At 39.0% G+C, this 19,447-nt stretch overlaps 2 protein-coding genes across 2 annotated transcripts in view; one reads left to right on the top strand and one right to left on the bottom strand.

Moving 5' to 3' along the window:
* Positions 1 to 19,447, top strand: part of LOC131783675 (uncharacterized) — a 205,270-nt gene that overhangs the window by 72,390 nt on the left and 113,433 nt on the right. The gene's annotated exons all lie outside the window — the stretch shown is intronic.
* On the bottom strand, positions 1,947 to 16,053 carry LOC136277909 (tetratricopeptide repeat protein 28-like). Its single transcript, XM_066160782.1, has 5 exons — positions 15,896 to 16,053; positions 15,559 to 15,636; positions 9,225 to 9,292; positions 5,491 to 8,060; positions 1,947 to 5,399 (listed from the first exon to the last, which is right to left on the bottom strand). Exons 1-5 carry the CDS (start codon positions 15,963 to 15,965, stop codon positions 3,938 to 3,940), a joined length of 4,248 nt encoding a protein of 1,415 aa, XP_066016879.1. The 5' UTR covers positions 15,966 to 16,053; the 3' UTR covers positions 1,947 to 3,937.

A 19,447-nucleotide genomic window follows, 5' to 3' on the forward strand; every position in this document is an offset into this window, starting at 1 on the left:
CTAAAAAACCAGTCAACAGAGTCTCCTGAATGTTCCTCCGCAATCTCAAAGACCTCGCCAGTGGAGCTTGAATCGCATACCGCCGAAGGTGAGAGATCATCAAAGAAGCTGTCAGAAAACTGAGGCATCGTACAAGAAAAGCAATACCAGATCCCTTCTCTCCGATAGCAGGACAGCTCGTTCTTGCTCATTTTCGTACATTTGATGTGGAATACTGCCGGGCAAGACGAGCAGCGGACGCCATTTTGGTTCCTTCTCATGGTTTTAGCGCAATTACTACAAAGTGTTTTAGAAGAATTATTAAAACTTCCTTGAGGCCCCTGAGGGCCGGGATTAGACTCCACTTTTCCAGATAGCTTCAACAGTAATAGCTGAGTCGTAGCAGTACTGTTACTATAGTACAAAGCAGGCCGTCCGAGGTATGCCTTCTTGCTTCTTCGCATGTAATTTTGACGATGCAGACATGAGCTCAAAGAACCAAAGAACTGAAGCTGGGTAGAAACATTACCCATGTCCTTAGGTCCAGCACATATATATTTGGTGGGAGATAAGTATGCGAGACCAGGACCGAATACTCCAAGAGTGAAAAGAGCGAAAAGTAGCAGCGCATACCAACGCGTGTAAGTCGCCATCTTTCTTCAACGACTAGCCAATGTGATGTGTGAAAGGGCTTTATCGCGCGAACATCGTGCGCAAATGCAATTCCCTCAAAAAATTTGTCGTTTATGTCATAAACAAGTAATCGCAAGTGCCCGAGGGCAATTAAGGATTAATTTCACTTGTATTTCCAAAGTCTTCCCAAAATTGCCCAAGTCGCGAAGCGAAATGACGAGATGGCGGCTATCGACTCGGAGAAGTCTGTGGATTGGCCTGTTGCCATCTTGGACTCGCGATGTAGGTGGACCCTGGGCGAGAGTTTGATCCATATAGGGCAATTAAGGATTAATTTCACTTGTATTTCCAAAGTCTTCCCAAAATTGCCCAAGTCGCGAAGCGAAATGACGAGTCGGCGGCTATCGACTCGGAGAAGTCTGTGGATTGGCCTGTTGCCATCTTGGACTCGCGATGTAGGTGGACCCTGGGCGAGAGTTTGATCCATTCCCAATCAGATGATAGAAAAAGCCTTAATTTGGACATTGAAGGACTCGTTTCCAACAAAATGCATCGATTATGTCGCAAAGACTTGGAGGGAGCTCTTTCGTTTTATAGCTGCTACTGTGATGAGAGGACTGAGGAGAGCAAACACTGGCAAGTGAGACTTGAAAGTGAGAGAACTTGTGGACTGGGAATGAGTCGAAAGGAAAACTGAGATTTTACCAGAAATGATGCTAAGAGGACACTATCCTAAAGTGAACAAAATAAGCATAATAACAACTACTCTGGGGGAGTAAGGAGGTATATGAGTTGTAAGAGACCTGACGTTGCGCGAGGATTGAGACGAATGAAAACTGAAACAGACAAGGAGATAGTCGCGTCTAATGAAGCGCGTAGAAGAATAAAGTTGAGGGCGATGAAAGAAGTGCGCGTAAAAATGGGAATAAAGGAAAAGTACGATGAAAAAAAGGGAAGAAACAAAAGGAAGGAGAAAAAAGAGATGCGCAAATGTGAAAAGGTGTAAAAACTTGTATGAGGATAAAGGTAAAAAGGGCGCACACAGGTAACAGTATGAACACGTCCGTCGGCATTCAAAATCGTGTGACAATATGGAGAACGGTAGACAGTGAAAGAGACACAATCGAAGAGGTGGCGAGCGTTTGTTAAGTGGGTGGGGGCTTGAAACATGGAATGTCAGTACACTGTCAGCTGCAGAGATTATCAACTTGACGGGTCAAAATAAGCATTGAAGTCCCCATAGGATCTGTTCTCTCTACATCTCACGTGAATCCCTAGAATATGGAGACAGACAATGAAAATCAACGCAGTTTTATATTTTATACACTCTCTATTTCTATTACACAAAAAAGTAAAAAAAAGTACAATACAAACTGCAATAAATTGTTCAAGGTATTAAGTAAAGTACGCGCTAAACGGAGACACTAAAATGAACCCATTTATTCCCAAGACTGATCATAACTTAAATTCTCCTCACAAAATTAATGCACCGACAAACATGGTGTCAATAAGAATTAGAGAAAATCTAAACTAGCGGATTATTTTTCACTAGAAACGTTATGTTTCATCGAATTCTCAGAATGAAGCAACAAAGAAACACTTTCTTATCAGTTGGGAGAATTTTTCTTCAGAACTTGGGAGTTAATGAGTTAATGAATAAAAACTAAGGTAAATAGAGAAATAGCTTCAACTTTAAATACAAATAGCATCAAACAAATTCACACGAAATACACTGACATTATAAAAAGCATATTTAGTTAAAACTGTCCCAGCTTGTTGTTAAAATCCTACGTTACATCATATTCAACCGTGTGCGAGGTTAACTATTACATTTTATACCAGCATATACCAATGGTAGTTATGAAAACCTGCCAAAAATTAAGATTGATTTTACAAAAATTTCTTTTAAAACAGCCGTGATACATTATACCTTAAACTTTTGACCACATAACGGGTTCTAATTACAAAGCGTGCTCTGAATACCTAAGTATAAATTCTTAAATCTAAGAAAGATATCATCCGACATCTTCAAATTATACTAAGGTAAATTTAAAGCCATGAAAAAAATTTGAACTGGAAATTTTCAAAAAAATGCAAGTTTTATCCTGAAGCCGTCAACCTTTTTACTGCGGACTACATTTACATTTATTCATAAACATTTTCGCCAGAATAATTCCCATTGAGGACTACATGGCTTACTTCAACTGTTCCCTAATTTATTAGCGTAAACATTTTCCTACTAGAAACAACAAATTCCATGTCACCTACATTAAAAGTCACAGCTATGGAAACTTCAGTTAAAGTAAACTCTGCTTCGCTATTTCCTTGTTTAGATTACATGGACAATTTGTCTGTCGTGGTTTTTTAAAACAAACAGATGAGTGTTTGATAAAACGGACTAAAATTCATCAAACTCGTTTGATTGAAAGCAGGCCGTTTTTGACTTGTTGTAGGCCTTTTTCCTGGGAAATTTCAATTTTCGTTTCAACATTTGTAAGAGTCATATTAGAAAAGTCAAGCGGGCGGAAAACAATTGTTGGCCGGGCCCACGGGACTAGAGGCTGGCCACACCCCTGAGAGTAGGTCTAATGTCTCTAACATATGGTCAGTAAATTCAACAACATCATCTCTGATGATTACTTCTTCAAATTAAGCTTAGAATGGCAATCTTGGCACTGATGGAATTGGATTGCATTAAAATGAATTGAAAAAAAGTTGAAAATGATAATCAATTTTTTTGTAAAGATAATTGCAAATTGCAACAAAGTAATTAATGACGTAGAAAAACCATTAAGATTAATTCACATATGGCTGCGAATTTTGCAGATCAAATTTTTTAAATTAAAATTTCGCCACCTTTTGCAAATGACAAACTGTTTCTTTGCTTATCAAAAGCTTAGAGTATCAACGTAATTAAAACCCTGTGGACAAGCTCCTGGCCTGGTTGTGTACAGGAAAAAAACCTTCAAATTATTTCCCATACAACTGATTGCAATAAACGAATAGATCTGAGTGTCCTTTTGGCGAAACGAAAACCTCGTAGTCGCCTTCAACAACTTCAGGCATTAACAACAGAAGCCTTGTTGCATCTTGTTCTCTTCGCAAGCATCTAAATTTGTAAAGGTAAAAAAATAGCAATTCCATTGAACAAAATATACTGAAATAGTCTGTTTTATTTCTTCATCAAAGTAAAGTCACACATCTCAAGTTCCATTTAACAAAAAAGTGAAAAGTCATGAAAAATAGCCAAAAAACGCCAAAATAGAGAAGCATTTAAACCTTCCAAGTTCCTGCGTCATTCATTTTGAGATGAAATAAAAAGTTTTCATTTATGTGATTTCATATTTAAATTTTCTCTTTCCTTTGCCATGAAGTCAAGAGTGACGTCATCTCCAATCAGCAAAAAGGGCGCCCAGTATTTGATGTCGCAGAACTTGTCTGATTCTCTGAGGCTTTTCATGGCCAGGTTCAGTGACTCGCTTGCTCGTTTACCTCCTGCAAGTTGTTGATAAAAGTATTTCATGAACTCAAGAGTAGCCTCGTCTTCAATCGCCCACAGGGACACCACAACAGACCGAGCACCAGCCCCCATAAAAGCGCGCGCAATGCCAACCACACCTTCAGCCTTGATTTCGCCCTGGCCGCTGTGGCAGCAACTAAGCACAACAAGTTTGGCCCGAAGTTGAGCATTCAGCACATCTCCAGTTGTTAAAATGTAATCCTCCTCCGTTGGCACAGTAGATATTCGGTCTGGGTCAGGTGTAAGAGCAATTTTGCCAGTTTCCATACATCCGTGTGCCGCAAAGTGAACTAAGGAAACGGAACTGAGTCTTTTCAACACCTCACGTTTCGTGGCCTGACTTCCAGTGATTGGCGTGATATTCAGAATTTTTCCGATCATTTCTACTTCTTCTTTAGCACACGGAAGCTGATCGAGGACTTTCTCTCCCTCGCTGTCAGTACCCTCGGCTACCCACGGATCTCCTACGAGCAACGCGCCACTGCTTTTGTGATAATCATCTGGGCAATCGGCGATGAGTCTAAGACTTGTCAACGATGGAGCGAGTCGGATTGTGAACGATTCACACAGGTATTTAGAATTACCATTCTTCAATGCAGCGTAAGGAGCGATCCACAGGGGTCCATCAGGAATAATGAGTAGCTCATCCCCTTGAACCAGGTCAGCCACTGGCTTCATGACGGTATCATACAAAGTGCTCAAGCATTCTTTTTGTTGGGTGGGAGGTCGAGGGCTGTCTTCTTTAGTTTCCTCGTCCACTTTTGAACGGCTCCCCCTCAAAGCATCCAAAGATCGATTTTCGCATCTCACATTAGAACGAACACCAAGTTGTGTATAGACACCGAGAATGAACGACTCAAAGGACTGGCTAGCTCTATTATTCTCTGAAAAAAAACCTTTGAGTTTACTTTGTCTTAACTGAACTTGTTTTCCTTCGGAAACAACCCAAAGATTGACGTTAGCTTTGTCCACTGCCTGAAAGACAGTGTTTGATGGAACGTTTTTTAAAACTGCGCAATCTTCATCTTCTCCCTTGTGGTGACTTGTTCCACCACAAAAACTGGATTCCATGAGGTCGGTCAGAGCTTGAGCTCGTCCTTTCTCAGCAACAAATAAGGCTTCATCTACATTACCTTGTTCTACGAGAACTCTCCACAAACCCGTATACGCCATTTGATGCTGATTTCGAAAATTAACTTTCCACTCATCTTTAGATTTTAGAAGTGCTCTCAAAGAATTGAATAAGTTTATGCAGTCCACCTTGCAACTCGAAAACGCATCCTAATGAACAGTAGGCCATTGCCTCCAAGGATTTGTCTCCTCCTTCTTTAGCTATTTTAAGACATAGGTTGTGGTACTCTATGGCTTTTTTGAAATCACCCAGACTGCGATAAGCATTGCCAAGATTGTCATAAGCAACACCCTCCCCATGCTTGTCTCCTACTTCTTTAGCTATTTTAAGATGTAGGTTTTGGTACTCTATGGCTTTTTTGAAATCACCCAGACTCTGATAAGCATTGCCAAGATTGCCATAAGCGTTACCCTCCCCATGCTTGTCTCCTACTTCTTTAGCTATTTTAAGACATAGGTTGTGGTACTCTATGGCTTTTTTTAAATCACCCAGACGGTGATAAGTATTGCCAAGATTTCCATAAGCGTTACCCTCCCCATGCTTGTCTCCTACTTCTTTAGCTATTTTAAGACGTACGTTGTGGTACTCTATGGCTTTTTTTAAATCACCTAGACGGTGATAAGCATTGCCAAGATTGCCATAAGCACCACCCTCCCCATGCCTGTCTCCTACTTCTTTAGCTATTTTAAGATGTAGGTTGTGGTACTCTATGGCTTTTTTGAAATCACCCAGACGGCGATAAGCATTGCCAAGATTGCCATAAGCGTTACCCTCCCCATGCTTGTCTCCTACTTCTTTAGCTATTTTAAGATGTAGGTTGTGGTACTCTATGGCTTTTTTTAAATCACCCAGACGGTGATAAGCATTGCCAAGACTGCCATAAGCACCACCCTCCCCATGCTTGTCTCCTACTTCTTTAGCTATTTTAAGATGTAGTTTGTGGTACTCTATGGCTTTTTTGAAATCACCCAGAAGGCGATAAGCATTGCCAAGATTGCCATAAGCGTTACCCTCCCCATGCTTGTCTCCTACTTCTTTAGCTATTTTAAGATGTAGGTTGTGGTACTCTATGGCTTTTTTGAAATCACCCAGACTGTCATAAGCATTGCCAAGATTGCCATAAGCACCACCCTCCCCATGCTTGTCTCCTACTTCTTTAGCTATTTTAAGACATAGGTTGTGGTACTCTATGGCTTTTTTGAAATCACCCAGACGGCGATAAGCATTGCCAAGATTGCCATAAGCGTTACCCTCCCCATGCTTGTCTCCTACTTCTTTAGCTATTTTAAGATGTAGGTTGTGGTACTCTATGGCTTTTTTGAAATCACCCAGACTCTGATAAGCATTGCCAAGATTGCCATAAGCGTTACCCTCCCCATGCTTGTCTCCTACTTCTTTAGCTATTTTTAGATGTAGGTTGTGGTACTCTATGGCTTTTTTTAAATCACCCAGACTCTGATAAGCATTGCCAAGATTGCCATAAGCGTTACCCTCCCCATGCTTGTCTCCTACTTCTTTAGCTATTTTAAGATGTAGGTTGTGGTACTCTATGGCTTTTTTGAAATCACCCAGACTCTGATAAGCATTGCCAAGATTGCCATAAGCACCACCCTCCCCATGCTTGTCTCCTACTTCTTTAGCTATTTTAAGACATAGGTTGTGGTACTCTATGGCTTTTTTTAAATCACCCAGACGGCGATAAGCATTGCCAAGATTGCCATAAGCGTTACCCTCCCCATGCTTGTCTCCTACTTCTTTAGCTATTTTAAGATGTAGGTTGTGGTACTCTATGGCTTTTTTGAAATCACCCAGACTGTCATAAGCATTGCCAAGATTGCCATAAGCACCACCCTCCCCATGCTTGTCTCCTACTTCTTTAGCTATTTTAAGACATAGGTTGTGGTACTCTATGGCTTTTTTTAAATCACCCAGACGGCGATAAGCATTGCCAAGATTGCCATAAGCGTTACCCTCCCCATGCTTGTCTCCTACTTCTTTAGCTATTTTAAGATGTAGGTTGTGGTACTCTATGGCTTTTTTGAAATCACCCAGACTCTGATAAGCATTGCCAAGATTGCCATAAGCACCACCCTCCCCATGCTTGTCTCCTACTTCTTTAGCTATTTTTAGATGTAGGTTGTGGTACTCTATGGCTTTTTTTAAATCACCCAGACTCTGATAAGCATTGCCAAGATTGCCATAAGCACCACCCTCCCCATGCTTGTCTCCTACTTCTTTAGCTATTTTAAGATGTAGGTTGTGGTACTCTATGGCTTTTTTGAAATCACCCAGACTCTGATAAGCATTGCCAAGATTGCCATAAGCACCACCCTCCCCATGCTTGTCTCCTACTTCTTTAGCTATTTTAAGATGTAGGTTGTGGTACTCTATGGCTTTTTTTAAATCACCCAGACTCTGATAAGCATTGCCAAGATTGCCATAAGCGTTACCCTCCCCATGCTTGTCTCCTACTTCTTTAGCTATTTTAAGATGTAGGTTGTGGTACTCTATGGCTTTTTTGAAATCACCCAGACTCTGATAAGCATTGCCAAGATTGCCATAAGCGTTACCCTCCCCATGCTTGTCTCCTACTTCTTTAGCTTTTTTAAGATATAGCTTGAGGTACTCTATGGCTTCTTCTCCCCGATTATAGAGATCTATGACTTTTTTGACATCACCTGAACTTGCACTACCATGGTCATAACTAATAGGATCTTTTTCCTCCATGGACTTTTCTCCCACTTCACTGACAGACTGAAGTCTTAATGACAACAAGATCCTATTGTTTTTGTCAATCTTTTTTATGTTAAGGGTAAAAAATGTGCAAAAAACAAAAAAGATTATGTTTCTGATCATATTGATATGTAATAGTCCATTTTAACATTTGCGTGCTTGGTTCCCAAGCCTCTGAACAAGAGGGATGATAAAGGGTGACCTTGTTATGATAAAAACATTGCTGCTTTTTAAATGCAAACTACTTTGTTATTATCGTTTCTAGATACTGGTGTCTATCACAGCAAGGTCACCTTCAGCCTCACTCCAAATCAAAGGCGTGGCAACTAAGTACACAACTATAAAAGTGCCCATTAGGAGGGCTTTGCATTAAAGGTAGATGATTCATCAACATTCAGTCTTAAAGTCAGTTATGAAGTAAATCTACACTTCAAAAAATGTTTTTTCTGTGTGCAGCCTCAAAATTTAACGCGAAATATCTAGATTTAATCCTTAGTTTCCAAAAACTGAGCAGCGCTTGCTCAATTTTTAAATTAATATAGCTTTTACATCAGACAAATGTTTTACAGCAGTGGAAGAAATGAGTCTACAACACAAATACATGTCTTTAAAATTTTTATTTGTCGATAGGAAAGCAGGACGAAAGTTTCCGAGTCTCTAAGTAGTGGAAAAAGGTCGAAGGCAAGAAAATCTGCATAAGATATGTAAACATTACCGAGCTTTTTGTTCAAGCTTGTTTTAGAGAGATCATCTACCCAAGTACCATGTATAAACTGGATGAATATTAGTCTTCTAACCCTTTAACTCCCGTGAGTGACCAAAAGAGAATTTCTCCTTACAATAGCAATACAATATCAATCAGATAAAAGTTGAGAGTAAAAAAATATATATCAATTTGAAAATAATTAGTTGATGCAATACTGAATTCTCTGTACTAACATTACAAGAATTGTATGGTTGACAGTAAGGATAATTACAAATTTGGTTTGGGAAATTAAAGGGTTATTTAAACTATTGTACCAGTTGTTGGCATGGATAGTATAACCGAGTCAAATTGGCTAAAAGGAGTAATTTCATTAATAACTTCTCCTATGTTTTTAATCACACACACTTAAAGTATATGAGCTGACAAGTTCCCATCATAATTAATACCCTTTAAACATCAAATTATGGAAACTATTTCCATTATACCGACGGTTAAAAATGAAAGATTCCTTCAAAGGATACAGCTAGTCCCTTATCACACCAAGTGATTGCTTCTTCAAATCTCTTCAATTCAACACAAGCAGTGGCTCCTGTAGGCAACAACACAAAGAAGCATACTTTACTGTAGCTCAATTCTAAGAAAAGAAGCTGAAACCATTGAAATCATTACAGACCAGAAGAAAAAAAAAAAGACAAAACAAAACAATACAAAAAAACTAAACGGTAAAGAATAAACAGGCCCTATTAGGTTTCAGTTAGATTTATTTAGCTTTACAGACAACTGAAACTTCTAAGAACACTTAAATTGGGATCAACAACTCCCACAAAAACACTAAGAGTTAGGTAAGTCCTGATCCTTCTTTTTAAAATAGCTAGAAAGTGACTTAAGAGCGTGTCCACGAGAGCACCGGGCGGTCGTGCTACATGCCATCTCACCGATTTCAATGAAACTTTGCCAGTTTAAAGGGTCTACCCCTAAACTCAAAAAGACAAACTGGTTTCTGTTTTAGTTTTTTCCGGGGGGAGATAGACCACCCCCCGGTTTTTCTTGGTTTTCACCAAGGAAATCGTTTCAAATAGGTAAATTGTATGAAGCTCTCACTGCGATGGTATTTAACCGATTACTTTGAGGATTTGCACACATATTCTTACATCCTTAGTTAATGGTCGCCGCGAGTATCAGTCAGTTTGATTGACGGCTTGTCAATCAACAGAGGCAAATATACGACTGTGTTTTAAGACTTTTCATTCATCCAAATATTTGACAACTTTGAGATCAAATATCTCCCGTTGCCAGAAAGCTACAACACTTATCTTAATTACCCTTTATAACCCATCATGTCATCTCTAAAATTCATCAAAAAAATCTTTGGGCACTACCGTATTTTTGTCTTGGATGCCTTTTAAAATCTGCGACTGTGACAAGTTTCTCTCCACTACACCTGTCACGCACTTCTTGCTCTAGGCGGTCACTTGACGAAATAAACCAACATTTTTTAGCTCTTTATACAAGATGATTGATCAAGAAAGGTGAAAAATGTGAAAAACTTTCGAGATTTTTTGTAGGAATGGAAAATCTCACGTTTAGAGAGATGCATGTTGATGAAAAATCAATGGGAAAATCGTTGCGTTTCTTTCTTCAGTCGTTTATTACTTTGAAGATTTGCTAAATTCAGGACATAGGGCTTTTCTACAGAACAAAACATTCACTAGCCTATACTTTGATCATCTATTATCATTATCGCACAGTTTACAATAAGGAAACTGTAACAGGAAAGGAGATTTTAAAGTCACATGTCGCCTGCTTGTTGACGCACAAGTTCCCGAGTGTAACAACTTCGGCTTTTCCTTAACGCGAATGACGGGAAACTCTGCCCCCCCTTATTTGTTAGGAAATATCAATAGCCCCATAAATTCATTAACTACGCCATGTTTCCAGAAAATAAGACTGGAAAATGTTTTTTCCACTTTCCACCATCAAGAAATTCCACGTAAAGGAATAGTATTTGTAGGGTTACTGCGTGACCTTTCATGAGAAGTAAAAATCGTTCATCTTGTTTTTTTCAAGAAGGAAATTCTAGGAGGTTCCTAAACCTTCTGTTATCTTATTTTCCTAATTTGTGACTGCAAATATCATCTGCATTTGCTATTATTTTCGCTGATTGTCATGGCCTTTCCTGCGTGCACGTGCGAGCTAGTTCATATACAGGACTCTTTCGAGTTTTTCTGGGTGGTGTCGGGCTTAGGTGTGTAGATTTTGTGGCTCAAAAGATATCTGCACGCTGCAACACGTTTTTTCTTCATTTGGATTTTCACTCTCTTGCTTGCATTATCACACATATATGTTTTTTTATTCCCTCAGCACGTTCCCTCAGATTTGGAAGTAGGCCATGAAAAGTCAATATTGACCAGAACTGAAATCTTTTTCTATCACTATTTGTTTCAGAGAACCCCCGTCATTTGTAACTTTATTTCTCAAGAAAATGTGTTTTTATTTGCTATTTATTTCCATTAGAACATGAAACTAGGTCCTGATAAATTTTTTTGTCTCGTGACTCCCAAAAACTGTGTTTGCGACAACATCAATTGAGAAATCAAAGGCAATGACGCCTGAGAAATTCGCTTGTAGCCTTCTACCTGCAGAAGGCAACTCCATGTAATTAAACGTTCTAAGACTTCTGTAAACTAGAGACATTGCGTGATGTTGAAGGGTGAAATATTTACACTAAATCTGTGACCCTCAAACGGATCACGTACTCGTACATGTAACGTCCGGAAAATGTCATGCATGCATAACATCGTACGCGCACCTGGCGAATTCTATCCACTGGCTTCAATAGCAAAGAGACAACTTATTTACTACTTGTATATGAGCAAGCTTGTCTACCCTACTTGAAAAAATCCTTGATAAAGTCTACTATTGTCGGACGAAATGCGTGGGAGATAAATACAAGTTTTTACTTTCTCAGTTCGTGCAGTGATGCTCACTAGTTTGTTCCGTCAAAAACGCTTTTAATGTGAAGTCACGTCGACCTCGACAGAAAAATTAAGCTCACCCTGTCATAATCAATGGTTTGATACCGTAAGTACCAATTTAGGTACATCATTGGGCTTTGATCACAATGATAAAAAAAATGTGCGTTTCCTCACGCTCGCCACGTTTATTCTTTGGAAAATTATTTTACTGGAGGGTGGTGTCGCTTACCTTGGCGCGTCTTGACTCTGGCCGATGAAAATTATCGAGGTGAACTCCATGAAATTCTAGTCAAATGTTTTAAAAACTTTGTCTACCCTTGATTTGCACGCAGAAAATAAAGGCAAATTTCGAACGGTATTTCAAAACATTTTATTCATTAGTCATGAACTGTTTTATAGGAGCTCGAGGAAAAAGCAAAATTGAAACAACCGGCTTATCGGTCAAATGAATCCCAATTTTTTCAACAAGGAGTTGGTAAGTTCATTTTTCCTGGTAAATTTAAGTGGGGGTCATTTTTTTGTGACAGCCGATAAAAGATAGACATCTCTGAAACGTCTCTGAAACTCTTTTTAAAAAGAGTTTACACTTCCGGTAATATTTTCCTTCTTCTCGCAACAGCGCAACAGACATTGTTAATCCTATGTAGTGTAGGTGTATCAGTTGTATTACGTCTTCATAGTGATGCCATATAAGAAATCGAGTGTCTAAAAAGCTCTCAGTTCAATCTAACACTCGAATTGATAAAGTCAAGATGGTGCAGTTGTCTTGTTCATTTGCAACTCATTTTTCTCGAGTTGGACAGGGACGGCAACAGCTCATACCTCGAAATTCGTGGGTATACAGCTTAAAAAAAAAACATTTGAGAGACGTCGGTGTATCCCAAACATGCGTTTCGTCCGAGATGGAGCTTATTCTAGCGCGTATTGGCTTATTTGGAGATTACGAAGGCCGCGATTTCACGATGTACCTCAAATATCGTGCACAACTTGGTGTAAGATTCAGACCTTCAGGTTCGTAAATGCCAGTATCCTCCTCATAAAAATCGGAGACATAACGTGAGAGAGAAATGAATCTGCAGATGGCAGAAGAAATCAAAGCTGGTGGCGAGTCTTCTTGGTGGCGGCAAGGTGACTGTAAACCTAAATAGAACGCGTACTGTAGCTGCTATCTTAGAGTCGGCAATGAATAAGGAAGAAGGGCAAGAAGAGCGCTTATCTGAACATCAGTTTTCCTAACTGGTGATTTGTGACTGAGATGAACTTTATATCATATGATTGCTGGGGATACGCAGGTACTGTAGAGGCGCTCACATAGATAGAGGTGGGCGATCCTCCCTCTGACTTAAGAACTGCGACAAGTTTATAGCGCAGACCAACTGGCACGGTTTGAAGCACCTCAGGGTCTCACTAGGCTCATCACATTAGAAACCTTCAGCAAACTAATCGTGGAAGTGGGTGGTTATCAGCAACGTGCACAGATTTCTGAACGCAGGTCATCGCGAGGACTATACCCAATCCGTCATAGACGAAACAAGAATTAAAGCGAGATATTCTTGCTAAAAGAAGGATGTATCAAGACGTTTCAGTCACTGGCTGCTATCCAAATGTACCCTGACAAAGACAAACGCAGTGAAGCCGACAAAAAAATTCCGCCTAGGATAAGATCAAGAGGAAATGGACTAAGACCGGCTTGCCATTCTACAGGGATGGCTACGTTCAAGAAAGGACCTCAGGTAAAATTGTGACGAACGATCCCTAACTAGCCAAGTGGACTTTGGATGGACTCTTTGTAAAACACAAAAAACAGCCACCTTTTCTCAGAAAGCAGAGAATTATCTCCTAGACGTGTGCTGGACAAGGGAGGAAGCTAGTAAGGCAACCGCCTCTAATGTGACCTCCCAAATATCGAGTTTAAGAGACGACACCAGCCAGAAATGTTGTCTAAGACTAACCGGTTGATACAGCAGCAAATCACTCGATACTTCAGCCGGTTATCCGCCGTAACAAAAATGGTTTATTGATGAGGTACCCCTCTGTAAATATGAATGAGGACGGAGAGGCCGATGCCAATGATCTAGCTTCAGAATTCGAAACTGACCAAACAAGGCAGAAGATAAGGAGGGACCTTACAAAATTTAGACGAAGACTGCAGGAGAGGGTACAGCTGCTATTAAGCTAAAAAAAAAAAGACATTTGCATCTCACTTTTCTTTCATATTTATTGTCTTTGCTCACGAAAACAACTGGCTATGTCTTAGGATTTCATCAAAGGAGATTTGCAGGAAGCCTACTCGTCAAATTACTGCTGGATCATTCTTATTTTAAAATTTTACAAGTCACGCAATTAAACCCGGCAACACTCGATCTAGAGAAATGTGGATTTATATGTAGTAACAGAATGCTTGAAAAAAATATGCGGATATTTTACAATCGAAGCAGGCAAATAATCATAGAGATCTGCAGATTATTCTGAAATTGTTATCTAGCAGACAGCATGAACAACGCGCTTGAATAATTCCCACGGAGAGTCTTCGGGTCACACAACAGATGTTAGCTTAGCGGAGTTCTGCATGGAAATTTTCGATGGCGGTAAGTGACAACGACAACACTATTTGAATTTTATTTTCAGGATAGAAGCACAGTTTTTAGTCCGATAGAACAATTTATATTTGCTTTCGAGCGAGAGCGCAGAATTTCTCGTCTGTGAAAGCCGAAGTTGTATCACACTGGAACATGTAGTAATATCAGCCAACACGCAGCATGTGACTTTAAAATCTCCTAAAATGAGCAATGATGATAATAAACAATCAAATTATAGACTAATGAATGTTTTGTGCCGTACAAAAGCCATATCTACTCATTTAAGCAAATCTTCAAAGTAATAAACGACTGAAGAAAGAAACGCTACGATTTTCCCATTGATTTTTCGTCTACATGCATCTCGAAAGTTTTTCTCGAAAGTTTTTTCACATTTTTCACCTTTCTTAATCAATCATCTTGTATAAAGAGCTAAAAAATGTAGGTTTATTTTGTCAAGTGACCGCCAAGAGCAAGAATTGCGTGACAGGTGTAGTTGAGAGAAACTTGTCACAGTCGCAGATTTTAAAAGGCATCCAAGACAAATGATTTTCAGAGATGAAATGATGGGTTATAAAGGGTAATTAAGATTAGTGTTGTAGCTTTCTGGCAACGGGAGATATTTGACCTCAAAGTTGTCAAATATTTGGATGAATCGAAAAGTCTAAAAACACAGTCGTATATTTGCCTCTGTTGATTGACAAGCCGTTAATCAAACTGATACTCGCAACAGACATTAACCAAGGATGTAAAAATATGTGTGCAAATCCTCAAAGTAATCGGTTGAATACCATCGTAGTGAGAGCTTCTTTTACCTATTTGAAGCGATTTTCTTGGTGAAAACCAAGAAAAACCGTGGGGTGGTCTATCTCCCCCCGGAAAAAACCAAAACAGAAACCAGTCTGTCTTTTTGAGTTTTGGGGTAGACCCTTTAAACTGATAAAGTTTCATTCAAATCGGTGAGATGGCATGTAGCACGACTGCCTGGTGCTCTCGTGGACACGCTCTTAACATATCTGACACCTGTGACTCATTGAACTTAAGGAACTAAAATTTTCATGCTGAAATTTTGCTTTGCATTCTGCTTTGGGTTCTTCATCCCGTTCAAAATAATATTCTCATCATGATTAATGCAAAGTAATGGCGTAACAGTCAAGAGCTGGATTCAAATGTACATCAGGGTGGTCTCGACCTCTTAATTAAAGTCAATTGAGACAAGATTGATCTCCATTTAACCTCATTTAACTTTAGAGTGTTGAGTTCTTTTTTATGACTATTATTATAGCACAGCTAACATATCTAACCTCTCACAATTGCCTTAAGGAAAGCTGGATTTAACTCAATGGCTGCTTCTGCATCCCTTAGTGAATTCTGGTGATTCCCTGTTATTGAAATAAATATCTCTGATTAGCCATACATGTTGCAAACCAACTACCATTACTATAATTTTGGGAAAAACTTGTGATGCTCATTGATATCTGGGGTAAGAGGTTACTTCTTTGTATATTTGAGAGGCCAAGATAAGATGTAAAATTTTCCGGGCATGCATTCAAAATTATCACCTTTTTCAGAAAACTACTACTGACAACTCAATAGCTTCAAAATAGAAAAAAATGCATATTAAAGCTCTCATCATCTTACCAAGTTTAGAATGTACAATTGCCCTGTTGTTGTGCAGTTTGGCCTTCAGTTCTTTGTCATTGCAGTTCATTTTAATTCCTTTGGTGTAAAAATGAATAGCATTGATGAAATCTCCTTTCTTGAAGGCCTCATTACCCTCATTCCTATAAACATCAACTGTGGCTGCAAAGAAAAAATAAAATAATTCGAAAAAAAATTTAAAAATGGGTGTCAAAGTCTGTGGTCGTAGTTAATAATTATTCGTGTAGAGTCAGAGCTGCCAAGATCTGGAGATTTCAAATCTGCAGATTTTCAATAGTTATAATGATGCTAATGATGTAGGTGACAACATGGGTAAGAATAATGATGAGAATTAAGCATCACTCAACTTGAGGCAAACCCCTGAAGATGAGAGATTTTGGAGATAGGTTTCCTAAAATTCCTATTCCCTGAGCAAAATTAATAAAATATTAAAATGCCCCACACAATCTTATGTAAAAGGCGAAATAATTAGCAATTTCACTTTCAACTAGTTGATCAAGCTTTAAAAACTAATTGACCAAGCTTTAAAACCTAGACCTTGAAGCCTTATTTCTTCTGAGACATTTGTTAGTGAAAGTGCACTATCTGCCTTAAACACCTCCATATTCAATGATAATTAACACTTGTACTCTACTGGAAATTAGATGTGACAGTTTTTATTCAAATTCCCTAACGCCAGTCAGGCAGGGTTAAACCCCCTCCCCCCCTCCCCACCCTCTTTGGCTTGGATGAAGATCAAATGCCTGTGGGTTGCTCGAGGAGAAAGGAGGGAATGTTGAAGGTTTCAAAGTGATTATGTTTCATTAAAATAGAAAGATGATGATGATGATGGTGGCACCTATGATGCAAACTTACGCAATGGATATTATATGATGATCAAATAAAGTCTTAACTTATTATAACTTTGTGTTATTGCTCTGCACTGTTAGAAAAGAAAATAACAAAGGTTTCTGTGTCATAGATCTTCTCAATGAACAGCATATTGTAATCATAGAAGAGAGTCATGACTGGCCAAATATCCTTTAAAGCGGTCATACACTGTATATATCCTTTTCCACATCTGCTGGCATCCTTGAAACTGATCCACTAGAAATTGTTCTAACAATTACTGAAGCCGAAGTTGAACCTTGCTCACCTCGTAAAGTGTCCTCGTCAAAATCTGGTGCATTTTCTCTGTCAGGTAAGTCTTCATTTTCACATGGAACTTTAATTGAACTTCTTCCTGTAGCCATAGCAACTGTAAGAAGACTGATGCTTCCTAAAAAGTTGTTCTTTTAAGTCATCCTGGCCTGAAAAAAAGGTGATTGAAAATGGTTGTAAACATCAGCTCAACATATTACCCAGTGGCAAAATAAATATTTTTCGCTTCTGAGAATGGGAGGGATACATAGACACAAAACCAGAAGCCAATTAAGAGCTAATGTCAACCTGCATCAGAGAAACGGCAAGTCGCCCAAATTCGTTTTCTCTCCTACTTTCATATTTTGTAGCCTAATATGTCCTAATAATTGTGGTGCAGTTTTTTTGTGAAAATATATTTTAGTTTTTGAGAAATGATTTTTTTCGTTCGACCGCTCAAATATGCAAATTTTCACTCTGAATATTACCCGAATTGTGTGACCTCATGTAACGAATTTACTTGACCTCCGGTATTTCTGTCGGCATAATCCTTTGTTTTATCATCTTAACTTAAGCCCCTGACATTATTGAGGTTGGCAAAAAAATATTTATTTTTTGGTGAATATTTTTGTCCGACATACTTTTTCTATGTCGAAAAGTAGCATAAAAAAAAGACAGTTTTAACAGTGACCGAAATGACAGAATCTACTGAGCTTCTAGCTTTTAAAAAAAAGGGATGGTTATAAGGTTACTGTAAAAATTTTCTTGTGTAATTGTGTTGTTCTATCGTGAGACGAACTCAAAGTCCGACAAAATTTACTTGCTAGCGACAATGAACTATACATGGTGTGCCTACTTGTCGCCACCTTTTATTGACATATCGAGGCATAAATCACTACAATTTGTAAAAAAAATCTAACATAACACTCTTACCTAGTTTATTTATGATTTCATAAGACCAATAAGCTGTTTCGGTCATTATATTACGCTTGGGTATTTACGTTGTGTTTTCCCCTATCCCAGTTATGTGAGAAGCTAGTCACGCAATAATTGATACCAACACAAATGAATATTTACCCTGTATGAAGATTTTTGCTTATGTTGAATTGACAATATCACAATATGTTACTTTTGTGGTCACTAATCGTTGTTTCAGTGGCAGCGTAGCAGTTCAAAGCGGGCTGTTGCTTCAACGCTATTGAAATTTATAGTGTTCTGGCGGAAAAGCAAAGCATGATGCTCTGGGAATAAAAACTCTTAGGGGCCTTTTACACGATATCGAAATGAGTTTTGTTCAAGAAAGAGTTCATCCCGGTTGCCACATGATACCAGAGTAAAATTATTCGAAACGAGTCATTTCTGAATGAGTTTATTGAGGTTTTCATTCCAGAACGAAACACTTATTTTGGACGACCTTTTGTACCTGTATAAAGTAAACGCGGTACGACACTCATATCTGTATGGATCCTCTTTAGGAGCGATGAAAGCATAGAAAAGGGACGTAAATACTTGTTTTTACTACTTGTTTTTATAATCTAAACTATCTTGCATGTAAACGCGGTATGAAATTCATTTCATTCCGGGATGAAACCAATTTTGGAATAATGTAAAAGGTACCTTAGGGACGGACCATTAGATTGTTGATGCGGGAGGGGGGGTTTGCCAATTGCACGATTTGTTTTCTTCCATTGAGCCCTCGCTCGATTTTTTTCGGGGGTTATTGCCCAACACCCCAACACCCCCCCCCCCCCACCCGCCCCCATCCTGCATCAAAAATCTAATGGTCCGTCCCTAAGATGCTATCAGGTCCTACAACTTTTCTCAGGCCCTGAGCTTATAATCCTGGATTCCTCACATGAAACGACTAGGTACTACTACTCCTCCCCGGACATGATGACAGTCCACCCCATGGTTACCCCCCCTCCCTCCCTCTTCCCTCCTGCCATTTCATCAGGTTCCCCTGACGAATTTCTGGTACCCATTTATACTCCTGGGTGGAGAGGGGTACTGTGAGAGTAAATTATTTTGCACAAAAACAAAACACATAACCTGGCCAGGTTACAAACGTAGATCTCTTGACCCTGACTCCACCTCACTAATCATAAGGCCACCATGTCTCCACAAGAGGAGAGAGTTTATGGTGAATCCTTTCTCATAAGAAACAACTTTTACAAAACCAAAGTAAAATTCTCTTATCTGATTTTTAAATAGGGATTACTGGTCAAAACTTACAAATATGTAAGTTTTTTATTCAATTTCCTCCAGTTGAACCGACATCCATATTTGTGCAGCTGGCAGTTAGTTTAACTGGACACTTATGACAGGAAGAACAATGAAATATATAGAATTGATTTGTCTTTGATGCTACCTTTAATTATACTGATAATCATGACTGGTTGTTTTTCAAATATC

Source organism: Pocillopora verrucosa, chromosome 13 (genome assembly GCF_036669915.1).
Source record: "Pocillopora verrucosa isolate sample1 chromosome 13, ASM3666991v2, whole genome shotgun sequence".
NCBI lineage: Eukaryota > Metazoa > Cnidaria > Anthozoa > Scleractinia > Pocilloporidae > Pocillopora > Pocillopora verrucosa.